Source organism: Zosterops lateralis, assembly GCF_965231275.1.
Source record: "Zosterops lateralis genome assembly, chromosome: 28".
In the NCBI taxonomy this organism is placed as follows: domain Eukaryota; kingdom Metazoa; phylum Chordata; class Aves; order Passeriformes; family Zosteropidae; genus Zosterops; species Zosterops lateralis.
In genome coordinates, this window is record NC_139788.1 from 4052440 (window position 1) to 4065730 (window position 13291).

At 48.8% G+C, this 13291-nt stretch overlaps 1 protein-coding gene across 1 annotated transcript in view; it reads left to right on the plus strand.

The window, feature by feature from the left end:
* Positions 1-13291, plus strand: part of CSMD2 (CUB and Sushi multiple domains 2) — a gene marked incomplete at both ends in the record, with an annotated part of 295395 nt that overhangs the window by 210944 nt on the left and 71160 nt on the right. Inside the window, 5 exon segments of the mRNA XM_083879352.1 lie at positions 1643-1831; positions 6765-6934; positions 8421-8577; positions 9177-9368; positions 12261-12387. Of these exon segments, the coding sequence (XP_083735478.1) occupies positions 1643-1831; positions 6765-6934; positions 8421-8577; positions 9177-9368; positions 12261-12387 (835 nt within the window).

The window sequence follows — 13291 nt, forward strand, 5'->3', positions numbered from 1 at the left end:
GAGGGACAAGGACACATTCCCATCCCCAGCAGTGTCACTGTGACAGGAGCTGGGACCTGCTGCCTTGGGAGGAGCTTGGGATCCTGGTGCTGGGGGGAGTCGTGGGTTGGGGTGAAATCCTGGTGGGTTTTCATGGCTTGGAATCCTCATGGATTCCCTGCAGCTGGATCAGGGCACAGAATTCCAACTTGGATCCTCGTGTCCTTTTCAGGGAGAACAGAACCCTTGAGTTTTAGATTGGAGATGAAATCCAGATGGGTGTTCATGGCTCAGACAGGATTCCATCCTCATGGATTCCCTGCAGCTGGATCAGGGCTCAGAGCTCCTTTGGATCCTCATGTCCTCTCTAGAGAACTCCTGAGTTTTAGGTTGGGGGTGAAATCCTGGTGGATTTTCAAGGCTCAAAAAGGATTCTATCCTCATGGCTTCACTACACCTGGATCAAAGCTTTGGATCCTCGTGTCCTTTCCAGAGAGGACAGAAACTCCTGAGTTTTAGGTTGGGGATGAAATCCTTGTGGGTTTTCATGGCTTGGAATCCTCATGGATTCCCTGCAGCTGGATCAGGACTCAGAGCTCCTTTGGATCCTCATGTCCTCTCTAGACAACCTCCAGAGTTGTAGGTTGGGGGTGAAATCCTGGTGGGTTTTCATGGCTCAAAAAGGATTCCTTCCTCATGGCTTCACTACAGCTGGATCAAAGCTTTGGATCCTCATGTCCTTTCCAGAGAGGACAGAAACGCCTGGGTTTAAGGTTGGGGATGAAATCCAGGTGGGTTTTCATGGCTTGGAATCTTCCTCAATTCACTGCAGCTGGATCAGGGCTCAGAGCTCCTTTGGATCCTCATGTTCTCTCTAGAGAACCTCCAGAGTTTTAGGTCAGGGGTGAAATCCAGGTGGGTTTTTATAGCTCAAACAGGATTCCATCCTCATGGATTCCCAGCTGCTGGATCAGGGCTCAGAACTCCTTTGGATCCTTGTGTCTGTCACAGGAGGACACGAAATAAAGATGTTTGACTCCAGTCAGGAGGCAGTAGAAATCAAAAGGTTTATTTACAATTCATTCAGCCCTTTTATAACACACTGCACTAGAAGTTACATTATTGGTCCATAGGACTGACACCTCTCCATTGGCTCAGTAACAGAAATAGCAAACAACTCCTGTTGTTGTGGGAAAGGAATATTGTTTACACAAGGTTGTTTTGGGGAAAAGAAAAGCTGTTGAAAAGTTTCCCTTGGGAAGAGCTCAGCAGTTCTCAGGCTCAGAAAATATTGGGTCCACGCGTATCCTCTCCAGGAAGGAGAGAATCCCAAGTACCCTCCTGCTGCTGCAAGAGCACACAAAAAGAATCAAACTAGCTTGTCAGGATGTGAGATGAAAAGGAAAGTTTATTTGGGGGATCTCAATTTATATCGTTTTTGGGATTTGGTCAAGGACTGGGAGATGAGAGGAACACCCCTCTGACCTCAGTGGTCAATGCAGAAGTCCATCAATTTGTCAAAGAATGTTTTGTTTACAAAATACCAGTCTTTGTTTTTGTCACAAGCGCGAGAAACTCCAGTAGGAAAGAAAAACAACCAGAAGGCTGAAAAAAATCAGAGCAACACTCCCTCCACGCCATCAAACTCATTTGTCCCCTCCAGAATATGACTTGGAGCCGTGTGACGAGCCAGAAGTGCCGGCCTACAGCATCAGGAAGGGGCTGCAGTTCGGGGTGGGGGACGTGCTGAGCTTCTCCTGCTTCCCGGGGTACCGGCTGGAGGGCGCGGCCCGCATCACCTGCCTGGGCGGGAGACGGCGTGTGTGGAGTTCGCCTCTGCCAAGGTGTGTTGGTAGGTGGTCATGTGCTTTCCTTCTGCTTGGCTGCTCCCGCTGTGCTGACCTCTGGAGGTGGGCAGGGATGGGTGGGTGGGGGACGGGCCCCGGGGTGGGGACGGGCCCTGGGAATGATGGGTGACATCCCTGGGATGGATGGGGGATGTGCACTGGGGTGGGGGACAGGCCCTGGGATGGGTGGCAGAACCCCTGGGATGGGTGACATTCCTGGGGTGGATGATGGACATGCCCTGGGATGGGTGACAGCCCTGCCCCTGGGATGGATGGGTGACATCCCTGGAATGGGTGATACTCCCTGGGATGGATGGGAGAAGCCCTGGGATGAGTGATACTCCGTGGGATGGATGGATGGATGGATGGATGGATGGATGGATGGATGGATGGATGGATGGATGGATGGAAGCACCCCTGGGATGGGTGACATTCCTGGGAGGGATGGGTGACATCCCTGAAGTGGGTCACATCCCTAGGATGGATGGGAACACCCCTGGGGTGGATGGAAACACCACTGGGATGGATGGGAACACCCCTGGGATGAAAGGGTGACACCCCTAGGATGGATGGGTGACATTCCTGGGATGGATGGGAGCGCCCCAGGGTTGGATGTGTGGCACCCCTGGGATGGATGACATTCCCTGGGATGGGTGACATCCCCTGGGATGGAGGGGTGACACTCCTGGGATGGAGGGGTGACATCCCTGGGTTAGGTGACACCCCTGGGATGGACGAGAGCACCCCTGGGATGGGTGATATTCCCTGGGAGGGATGAGTGACATCACTGGGATGGGTGGGTGACACCCCTGGGATGGGATCACGGGGGGATCCGGGGCAGGGATGGGGGAGAGGCAGCTGGAAGGAGCTTCCAGCCCTGCACGAGGGCTCAGTGCCCTCCCCAGCTGGGCACAGGGGGGTGGCACGTCCGCAGGAGGTGGCACGTCCCCAGGAGCCCCTGTGCCCCCAGTGATTCCAGAGCTGCTCCTCCCTTCTGGGGCAGTTCCTGCTGCCAGCCCTGGTTTTAGGTGTTCCCCCTTGGAGTTACAGAGTGCTGTCACCTCCACACCCAGGCACTTTATTTAAATCCCACTTTACTGTGGATGTGCCTGGGAAACTCCTGTGGCTGTGACCTCTCCTTTGCTGTCCACACATTTCTTACACCTTTCCCTTCCTGACCTTTCCCTTCCTCTCCTGACCTTTCCCTTCCTGACCACTGCAGGGCCTTTTTTAGCCCCTCCAGCTGTTTTTTTTTTGCAGTGCTAAATCAATAAATGCAAGGGCAGAGGAGGGGAAGGATTGATCTGCAGCACGGAGCTGGCTCCTGGCTGCTGTTCCTGCTGCAGGGAGGTGCAGAACTCTGACCTGGCAGGGATGGGGAGTGTGACAGAACAGGGACACAGATTTGGAAGGAAGGAGGGATGCTCCAGGCCTTGGGGAAAAGATGTCACACCTTTTTTGGGTGTAGAATTTCAATAGGAAATTGTTCCCAGTTCTCACTCAGAGCCTGAGGGATTCCTGCAGATCTCACCTGGTGGCCAGACCTGCTCAGGAGATTGTCCCGAGCTCTGGGTGACCTTTGAGGGCCATTTCAGGGCAGGGCTCCCCAGCAGAGCCCAATTCTGCCTCCTCCCAGCCCGTGGTGCTGAATTTCCCAGCCCTGCTGAGCCCTGAGCCTCATCCTGCTGGGCCAGGCAGCCTCTGCAGGGCAGGAATAACAATCAGGCTGCAGATAAAGCTCATCAGGGGGAATGAGAATCAAAAAAAATAATCATTTACAAAGCTTTAAACTCGAGGCTCAGACAGCAGCACTGAGTGGACACCGTGGCTGCTGTTCCTGGCTCTGGATGAACAGCTTGGGTTGATCATGACAGGGCAAACTCAGGGCTGATGGCCCAGAGCTCTGTGGCAGGTGACAGCTCTGTCACTGTGTCCCCACTGCCTGCTCAGATCTGCCTGGATAGGGATGGAAACGGGAGACTGACTCATTAAATCACAGGAGGTTTAATTGCTCTCCCAGACACTCTGTATTCAGCTCCTGTCCCAGACACGGGCTGGGGAGAGCTCAGAGTGGCTTTTGTTCCTTTCTCCAAACCCTCTGGCCAGGAGAGCTCCCTGAGACACCCCCAGCACCATCCCTGGGGATTCTGTGCCAAAATCCTGCTTTTCATCCCTTGGCAAGAGCAGAGGACAAAGTCACCTCCAAAACGCCTCCTCTGGGTGCATCTGCTGCTCCTCCCTTCACCCTTCCCTGGAGGAGCAGCAGAGCCAGGAGCTGCCCTGCCGTGCTCTCCTCACTCCACGAGCTCTGGGGACACTCAAGAACACAAGGTTGATCCCAAAAATTACTCTGGGGGGGACTTTGGAGTGCCTGTCCCCATCCCTGCCTGTCCCCACAGCCCCAGAGCATCAGGCAGCCAGTGTTTGACAGCAGGAAAATCTCCCAGGGTAAACAGGCTGGGAAAACAGTGACTCATGGCTGGCTCGTGTGGGAGGAACAGAAAATCCTCAGCGTGGGGTTGTTCTGAGGCAGAGCCACACAGATCTGTGCAGCCTCACACAAGATTGATACTTATTTTACACAGGTTCGCACAGGTTTGTGCAGATTTCCCACAGGTTCCACCAGAGATTCACACAGATTTGCATTTACACAGGTTCCCCACGAATTCCCCACTGGTTAACCCAGATTTATACTGATTTTATACAGATTTTACACAGATTTATACAGGTTCACACAGATTTATACAGATTTCCCACAAATCCTCACATGTTTCATAGAGATTCACACAGATTTACATTTACACAGATTCCCCACTGATTCACCCAGATTTATACAGGTTTATACTGATTTTACACAGATTCACACAGATTTATACAGGTTCACACAGATTTATACAGATTTGTATTGATTTTACACAGATTCACACAGATTTATACTGATTTTACACAGATTTCCCACAGGTTCCACCAGAGATTCACACAGATTTGCATTTACACAGGTTCCCCACGAATTCCCCACTGGTTAACCCAGATTTATACTGATTTTATACAGATTTTATACAGATTTATACAAGTTCACACTGATTTATACAGGTTTATACTGATTTTACACAGATTCACACTGATTTATACAGGTTCACCCAGATTTCTACAGATTTATGCTGATTTTACACAGATTTATACGGGTTCACACAGATTTATACAGATTTATACTGATTTTACACAGATTCTCACAGATTTATACAAATTCCCCACAGATCCTCACAGGTTTCATAGAGATTCACACAGATTTACATTTACACAGGTTCCCCGCGAATTCCCCACTGATTCACCCAGATTTATACAGATTTTATACAGATTTATACTGATTTTACACAGATTTATACAGGTTCACACAGATTTATACAGATTTGTATTGATTTTACACAGATTCACACAGATTTATACTGATTTTACACAGATTTCCCACAGGTTCCACCAGAGATTCACACAGATTTTCATTTACACAGGTTCCCCACGAATTCCCCACTGGTTAACCCAGATTTATACAGATTCACACTGATTTTACACAGATTTATACGGTTTCTCACAGATTTATACAGATTTATACAAATTCCCCACAGATCCTCACAGGTTTCATAGAGATTCACACAGATTTATATTTACACAGGTTCTCCACAAATTCCCCACTGATTCACCCAGATTTATACTGATTTTACACAGATTCACACTGATTTATACAGGTTCACACAGATTTATACAGATTTATACTGATTTTACACTGATTTATACAGATTCTCACAGATTTATACTGATTTATACTGATTTTACACAGATTTATACAGGTTCACACAGATTTATACAGGTTTATACTGATTTTGCACAGATTCTCACAGATTTCACCAGAGATTTACAGATTCACACAGATTTACATTTACACAGGTTCCCCACAAATTCCCCACTGCTTCATCCAGTTTTATACAGATTTATACAGATTTTACACAGATTTATATGAGTTCAGACTGATTTATACAGATTTATACTGATTTTACACAGATTTACACAGATTCACACAGATTTATACAGATTCCCCACAGATCCTCACAGGTTTCATAGAGATTCACACAGATTCACCTTTCCACAATTCCCCACAGATTTATACTGATTTATATCGATTTTACACAGATTAACACAGATTTCCCACAGATTTCACAGAGATTCACACAGATTTATATTTTCATAGATCCCCCCCAGATTCCCATTTCTGCAGGTTCTGAAGGAGGAGAAAAGCCTGGCTGGAAAATGTGGTGGAAAAGGGGACAATCTGCAGGTTGTGGTGATGCCTTGGGAGGGCTGAGCTGGGACAGAGACTGGACAGAGCTGGGAATAAAGTAGAGATTTATTAAAAGGTCTTTAAGGTGCACCTTGGGCAGGGCAAGAGCCAAGGTGGACCCAAAATGGTCACAAAATTGTCATAAAATGGACAAAAGGTCACCAGGTCTCACACTTTGATAAGTTTTGCTCCATTTGCATATTGGGGTTTAATTGTCCAATTCCAGCTCCAGGTTGTGAGGTCCCATCCTTGTTTCTCCTCCCTTCAGCCCACCCTTGTTTGTGCTTTTGGGCCTGAAAACTTCTAACAGTTGTCCGTAGTTTCCAGCAGGAAAAGGATTTGTTTTGTGTCCCTGCTGTGTGCAGAGCTGAGTGACACTGACTGTGAGCTCAGAGCTGCACCCCTGGGCACCACAGAACCTGAAATACATGGAAGATAAAACTTTAATCATCAGCAGTGAAAAAACAACAAGGGAGAAGCCTCTTCCCTTCCTGCTGCAGGGAGGGCTGAGCAGCTGTGGCCCTCAGAGGAGCCACCTGCATTGTGGTGTGGCCAGGACATGTCTGGGGTCACTGAAATGTCCATGTCACTGTGTCTTGGTGCAGCTGAATGTGGCTCGTCCGTGACGGGGACCCAGGGGGTGCTGCTGTCCCCCAACTACCCCCTGAACTACAACAACAACCACGAGTGCATCTACTCCATCCAGAGCCAGCCAGGGAAAGGCATCCAGCTGAAAGCCAGGACCTTCGAGCTGGAGGCAGGAGATGTCCTCAAGGTAATTCCAGCTGGGGCAGTGGAGATGCTCATGAGAGAAACGTCTCTGAGTGCTCTAAAATGTTGGTGGGATTAGGTGGGAGTGACCTCTGTGTCAGCCCAGGAATGCTCCAGTGCTGTGGAGTTGTTGGCAGAGCAGTTTGGAAGATCAGATTTCTCCCAGAGCAGCTAAACTTCAGCTCTCAGCTGTGGAATTGTAGAGGAAAAACTCCTCATCTGTCAGAAGTGTGAGGGTTTGGAGCATTCTTTTAGTGCTTTGAAGAATCAAGGCTGGTTTGTCCCAAAAAGACAATCCCCTGATTGAAATGCAGAACTCCAGACTCCTCTCAGACTCTCCAAGCTCCAGGACTCTGTGGAGGAGGAGACAAATCCAAGGCTGAGTTTTTTATTAACCAAAGGGATGGTTTTGGAGGAGGCATTAACATTAGCAGGATGTGCTCAGGCGTCTTCCCAGGAATGTCAGTCCTCACTGAAGTGTCACACTCCAGGAGAGGAGTAATCCACAAATGATTGGAAAGGGAGAAAAATTTCCTGTTAATGCAAGGAATGTGCTCCTTGTCAGAGGAGTTACGTTCTCCCAGCGGGTTTGTTCATCAGCTGCTCATCTGAGGGAGGTTCCTATCGATCTCCACTAGTGAGGAGCTGCTCTTGGTCCTCACAAAGGGAAAGAAAAAAAAAAAAAAAAAATAAAATTAGTGGTTTTTTTTTTTAAATCACAGCAAGTTCAAGTCTCATCTCTGAGTCAGTCTGGGGGGAAAAAATTGGGTTTTTTCAGCAGCTGCTCCTTGGGAAAGAGAGTAGAGGAGATGCAACCCTGTGTGCAAAGTGAGGAGGAGGAGGGTGCAGATCCTGCAGGGTGTAAATCCTGCTCCTCAGGTGGGCAGCACTGTGCAGTTTCATCAAGTCAGGCTTCTAGTTGAGATCCCTGGATCTTTGCATTCGTGGGTCACTCCTGGATCACTTGTGGCACAAATGCTGAAGGGTTAGAGCTGCTTTTCCAGCTGGAATTCAGAGTGGGGTTGGTTGTTTCCTTCCCTTTTCCCTCTAATACCCGGGATCAGCTCAGTGCCAGGAGCAAATTCCTTGACCTCAAATCAGGGCATTTATCAGGAGCTGCTCCACCAAAAAAAGCCAAAGGACAGCCCAGGGTGTGGCTGTGAGCAGAGCAGGGACAGGGTGGGAGTGGGATGAGGGGGTGTGAGGTGTCTGAAGGGACCTCAGCACATTTTCTCTCTTTGTTTTCACTTTGGAATAAATTTCTCAGCATTTCTCTGTTCTAGATCTCAGTGAGACTGAGCAGAGAAATCCAGGGAAGGGACCTGGGCAGGGACACCTCCCACTGTCCCAGGCTGCTCCAAGCCCTGTCCAAGCTGACCTTGGACACTTCCAGGGATCCAGGGACAGCCTGTCTGGGCAGTCAGTGATGGTTTGACCCCTAGACTAGCCCAGGAGAGGCTTTTCCAGGCTGGATCTCTCTCTCCCCCCAGGTCTACGATGGCACCAACAGCTCAGCCCGGCTGCTGGGCACCTTCAGCCGCTCGGAGCTGCTGGGCACCAGCATCAACAGCACCTCCAGCTCCATGTGGCTGGAGTTCATCTCTGACACGGCCAACACCAGCAAAGGCTTCGAGCTGCAGTTCTCCAGTGAGTCTCAATCCCGTGTGTTTGTGTTTGCTGGGAATCCCACAGGCCAAGGTGGATTTTGTGTGGGGTTTGTGCTGTGTGTGAGTGAAGGGTCCTTTCTGTGCTGATGTTGTACCCAAAGTGGAGCTGGAAAGGATCAGAGTCCCAGGATTATTGAGGGTGGAAAAGCCCTCCAAGCCCATCAAGTCCAAGCTGTGCCTGATGCCCACCTTGTCACTGAGTGCCACATCCAGGAATTCCTTGGGGACCTCCAGGGTTGGGCACTCCAAACCTCCCTGGGCAGTTCTAAGGCCTGACCACCCTTTCCATGGAGAAATTCCTGCTGATGTCCAGCCTGGCACAGCTCAAGGCTGTTCCCTCTCCTCCTGACCCTGTTCCCTGGGATATGATCAAACCTTTCCCATCGAGGCTGTAGCCACCCAAAAATCCAGATCACAACTCCAACATTAATTAAAACCCCACTAATTTCCAACCCTTTGGTTTAGTTTCCAACCCTTCTGTTTCCCAACAAGTGATAGTAAGAAGAAAACACCACCAGAGCTTTGTGTGGAACCCTCCTGGCTGTGCAATCCCCAGCTGCCCTTTCCTCCCTGCTGCAGGTTTTGAGCTCATCAAGTGCGAGGACCCCGGGATCCCCCAGTTTGGGTACAAGGTGCACGACGAGGGACACTTTGCTGGCAGCTCAGTGTCCTTCAGCTGCGACCCCGGGTACACCCTGAGGGGCACCAGGGTCCTGGTGTGCCTGACCGGGGAGAGGAGAGCCTGGGACCAGCCCCTGCCGACCTGTGTGGGTGAGACACCTCCTCATCCTCCTCCTCCTGCTCCTCCAGGGAGAGATTTCCTTGGATACTCCACCCTGACCATTTTATGTCCCTGCTTTGCTGATCCATTGATATTAATTCTTTATTAATTACCCCTATCTGCATTAATTAAGTTATGGTGAGGCTCCTCAAGATGGAGACACCTCCTGCTCCTCCAACACTCTGGGATTTCCTTGGATATCCCACCCTGACCATTTTATGTCCCTGCTTTTCTGATCCATTGATATTAACTCTTTATTAATTATCCCTGTCTGCATTAATTAAGTTGTGGTGAATGTGGTGAGGCTCCTCAAGATGGAGACAGCTCCTGCTCCTCCAACACTCTCCAGACTGGGATTTCCTTGGATACCCCACCCTGACCATTTTACGTCCTTGCTTTGCTGATCCACTGATACTAACTCTGCTATTAATTACCCCTATTAATTACCCCTATCTGCACTAATTAAGTTGTGGTGAGGATCCTCAAGATGGAGACAGCTCCTGCTCCTCCAACACTCTGGGATTTCCTTGGATGTCCCACCATGACCATTTTATGTCCTTTGATATTAACTCTCTATCAATATGTCCATTGATATTAACTCTTTATTAATTACCCCTCTCTGCACTAATTAAGTTGTGGTGAGTGTGGTGAGGCTCCTCAAGATGGAGACGCCTCCTGCTCCTCCAACACTCTCCAGAGTGGGATTTCCTTGGATACCCCACCCTGACCATTTTACGTCCTTGCTTTGCTGATCCACTGATATTAACTCTGCTATTAATTATCCCTATTAATTACCCCTGTCTGCACTAATTAAGTTGTGGTGAGGATCCTCTGCGAGGCATTTCCTGCTCCTCCAAAACCTCCAGGGAGACATTTCCTTGGATCCCACACCCTGAACACCCTTGGTCACTGCTTTGCTGATCCATTGACATTAACTCTGCTGGTAATTGCGTCTGCACTAATTAAGTTGTGGTGAGTGTGGTGAGGCTCCTCGAGATGGAGACACCTCCTGCTCCTCCAACACTCTGGGATTTCCTTGGATACCCCACCCTGACCATTTTATGTCCCTGCTTTGCTGATCCACTGATATTAACTCTGCTATTAATTACCTCTATCTGCACTAATTAAGTTGTGGTGAGGATTCTCTGTGAGGCATCTTGAGATGGAGACACTTCCTGCTCCTCCAAAACCTCCAGGAAATTATTTCCTTGTGCATTCCCCACCCTGACCACCCTTGTCCCTGCTTTACCCATCCACTGACATTAACTCTGCTGTTAATTGCATCTGCACTAATTAAGCTGTGTGTGGTAAGGGTCCTTGAGATGGAGACACCTCCTCCTTCTCCACCAGAACTTCCAGGAAGTGATTTCCTTGGATCTCACACCTTGACCACCTTTTGTCCTTGCTTTGCTCATCCATGTCACATTAACATTCATATTAATTGTACCTAATTGTACCTGCACTAATTAATTTGTGGTGAGTGTGGTGAGGATCCTCTGTGAGGCATCTTGAGATGGAGACACTTCCTGCTCCTCCAAAACCTCCAGGAAATTATTTCCTTGTGCATTCCCCACCCTGACCACCCTTGTCCCTGCTTTGCTCATCCATGTGACATTAACTCTCATATTAATTACACCTGCACTAATTAACTTGTGGTGAGTGTGGTGAGGCTCCTCAAGATGGAGACACCTCCTGCTCCTCCAAAACCTCCAGGAAGTGATTTCCTTGTGCCTTCCCCACCCTGACCATTTTATGTCCCTGCTTTGCTGATCCATTAACTCTGCTATTAATTACCCATCTTCGCTAATTAATGTGACGAAGGTCCTGTGTGAGCTGGAGAACACTTGAAGCAGCTTTGACGTGAAATTCTCTGCCCTAAACACACATTTGACAAGATTTTTTTTGCTTCCTTGTGTGTTTCCAGCCCTTGTCCTTTGGCTGTGGCCGTGTTCAGTGAGTGGCACCTCCTGACAGTGACACCAACGTGTGTCCTGGCAGGTGACAGCTCAGAGCCAGCTTTATTTGAGAGCTCATCTGATCCCATCCCCAGACATTTCAATTCCCTCTGCTGAGTCCTGAGTTCCCCTTTCACCTGCTGGGAAGATTCTGCTTTGGGGTTTGGTGTGTTAAAGGAATGGGGCTGATTGCGGATTCCTGTCCCGCTGTGCCCAGGACATGGGGAAGGTGTTGGACACCGAGTCCCCTGGGGGATCTCCACGCCCAGGGATGTGCTCAGCCCCTGGCACTCCGTGTTCTCTCTCCCAGGAGGCAGGACCGTTGCTTGGCTGGGATTTGAGCCTCATTTATTGATGTCAAAAGATAAATTTCTGTCATTCGTGCACTTTCTCAACCTTCACCCTGTTTGCTCTACGTGTGTTGGGTACGAGGCCGTGTCTGAGCGTGTGGAAATTAAAAAGAAATGAAGGAAAACTCAAAGAAATGAAAATTACAGAATTTGAACGGATATCTTATGGAAATTATTACAAGTCCTCACGTTCTTTGCAGTTCATTTACGATGACATTTACACGTTCTTTGCCTTCTTATCCTTCATTTTCTGATGAATCCAAGCAGAGGAGCAAAGCTCCTTCACCCTCCACGTGTGGAGCAGGGAAGCAGGATCCTGGCAGGCTCTGCTTTCCCTCCCTGGAGATTCAGGAGGGTGGAGGGAAGCTTTGCCAGGTGCTCAGAACGAGCTCAGAAATGCAGAATAATTCTGATAACTCAGCCGAATTCAACGAATTCTCTTCATCTTTCTGTAAGCCTTTAGAATCCCTGGGAAAAGCCAGGAATAATCTCAGTTGCAGGGCGAGATTGTTGCCAAGCAAGAGCCACAGAAAGCCACGAATCTTCCTCCCTAACCCCATAAATATTTTTGTTCCAGCCGAGTGTGGAGGGACCATCAGAGGAGAGGCCTCGGGACGGATCCTTTCTCCAGGATACCCAACTCCCTACGACCACAACCTCAACTGCATCTGGACCATCGAGGCAGAGCCTGGGTGCACCATTGGGTGAGCTGGCTCCTGTGCTTTGGCTGATTTTTCCAGGTCAATAATTCAATAAAACAAGGAGGGAGAAGCTCCTGTCACTCCTGAGAGGGACAAGCAGGGAGAAGTCACTGCTTTGGTTCCAGAATCAGGGAATAGTCTGGGCTGGGATTAAGGGTTTTATTTCCCACCAGCCCAGAGCCCTCAGTGGCATCACTGCTCCTGTGATTTTAGCCCTGTGTGTCCCCTGTGTGTCCCAGCCCATGTCCTGGTGTTCCTGTGCTCATCCCAGAGCTTTGGTGTCCATGGACAGCTTTCCACCCTCTCCTGAATGGGATGTATCCAGAATTAAGCCTTTTTATTCCCACCAGATTAATGAGGAACTTCCCAAAAGTGCCACAATCCTGGGGTAATGGAGGTGCAGGAAATCCCAGGGAATGGCCCAGGAATTCAGGCAGTTCCTGCTCCCTGATCCTTCCCTTCTGCCCCACCACCCGCAGTGGGATGTTTGCCCAGCCCTGCCAAAGCCCTCAAAGCCCTTCCCACACATTCCAGGAAAACTGGAATATTTGGGCAAGCCAAGCTTTGATTGAGTGGTGGGATTTGAGGGGGAGAAATGCACCTCAAAATTAAGAATAAGAATAAAAGAATAAAAAAAATAAGAGAATAAGAATAAGAGAATAAGAATAAGAATAAGAATAAGAATAAGAATAAGAATAAGAATAAGAATAAGAATAAGAATAAGAATAAGAATCCTCTCCCAGCATCTCCAATAGTAATAATAATAATAATAATAATAATAATAATAGTAATAACAATCCTCTCCCAGCACTCCCCAGTGCTTGTCAGCCATTCCTGGCTCATCCCAAGCCTGTGGCTGTTCCATCCTGAATTCCTCCCCTCTCAATCCCATTTTCTCAGCACCCAC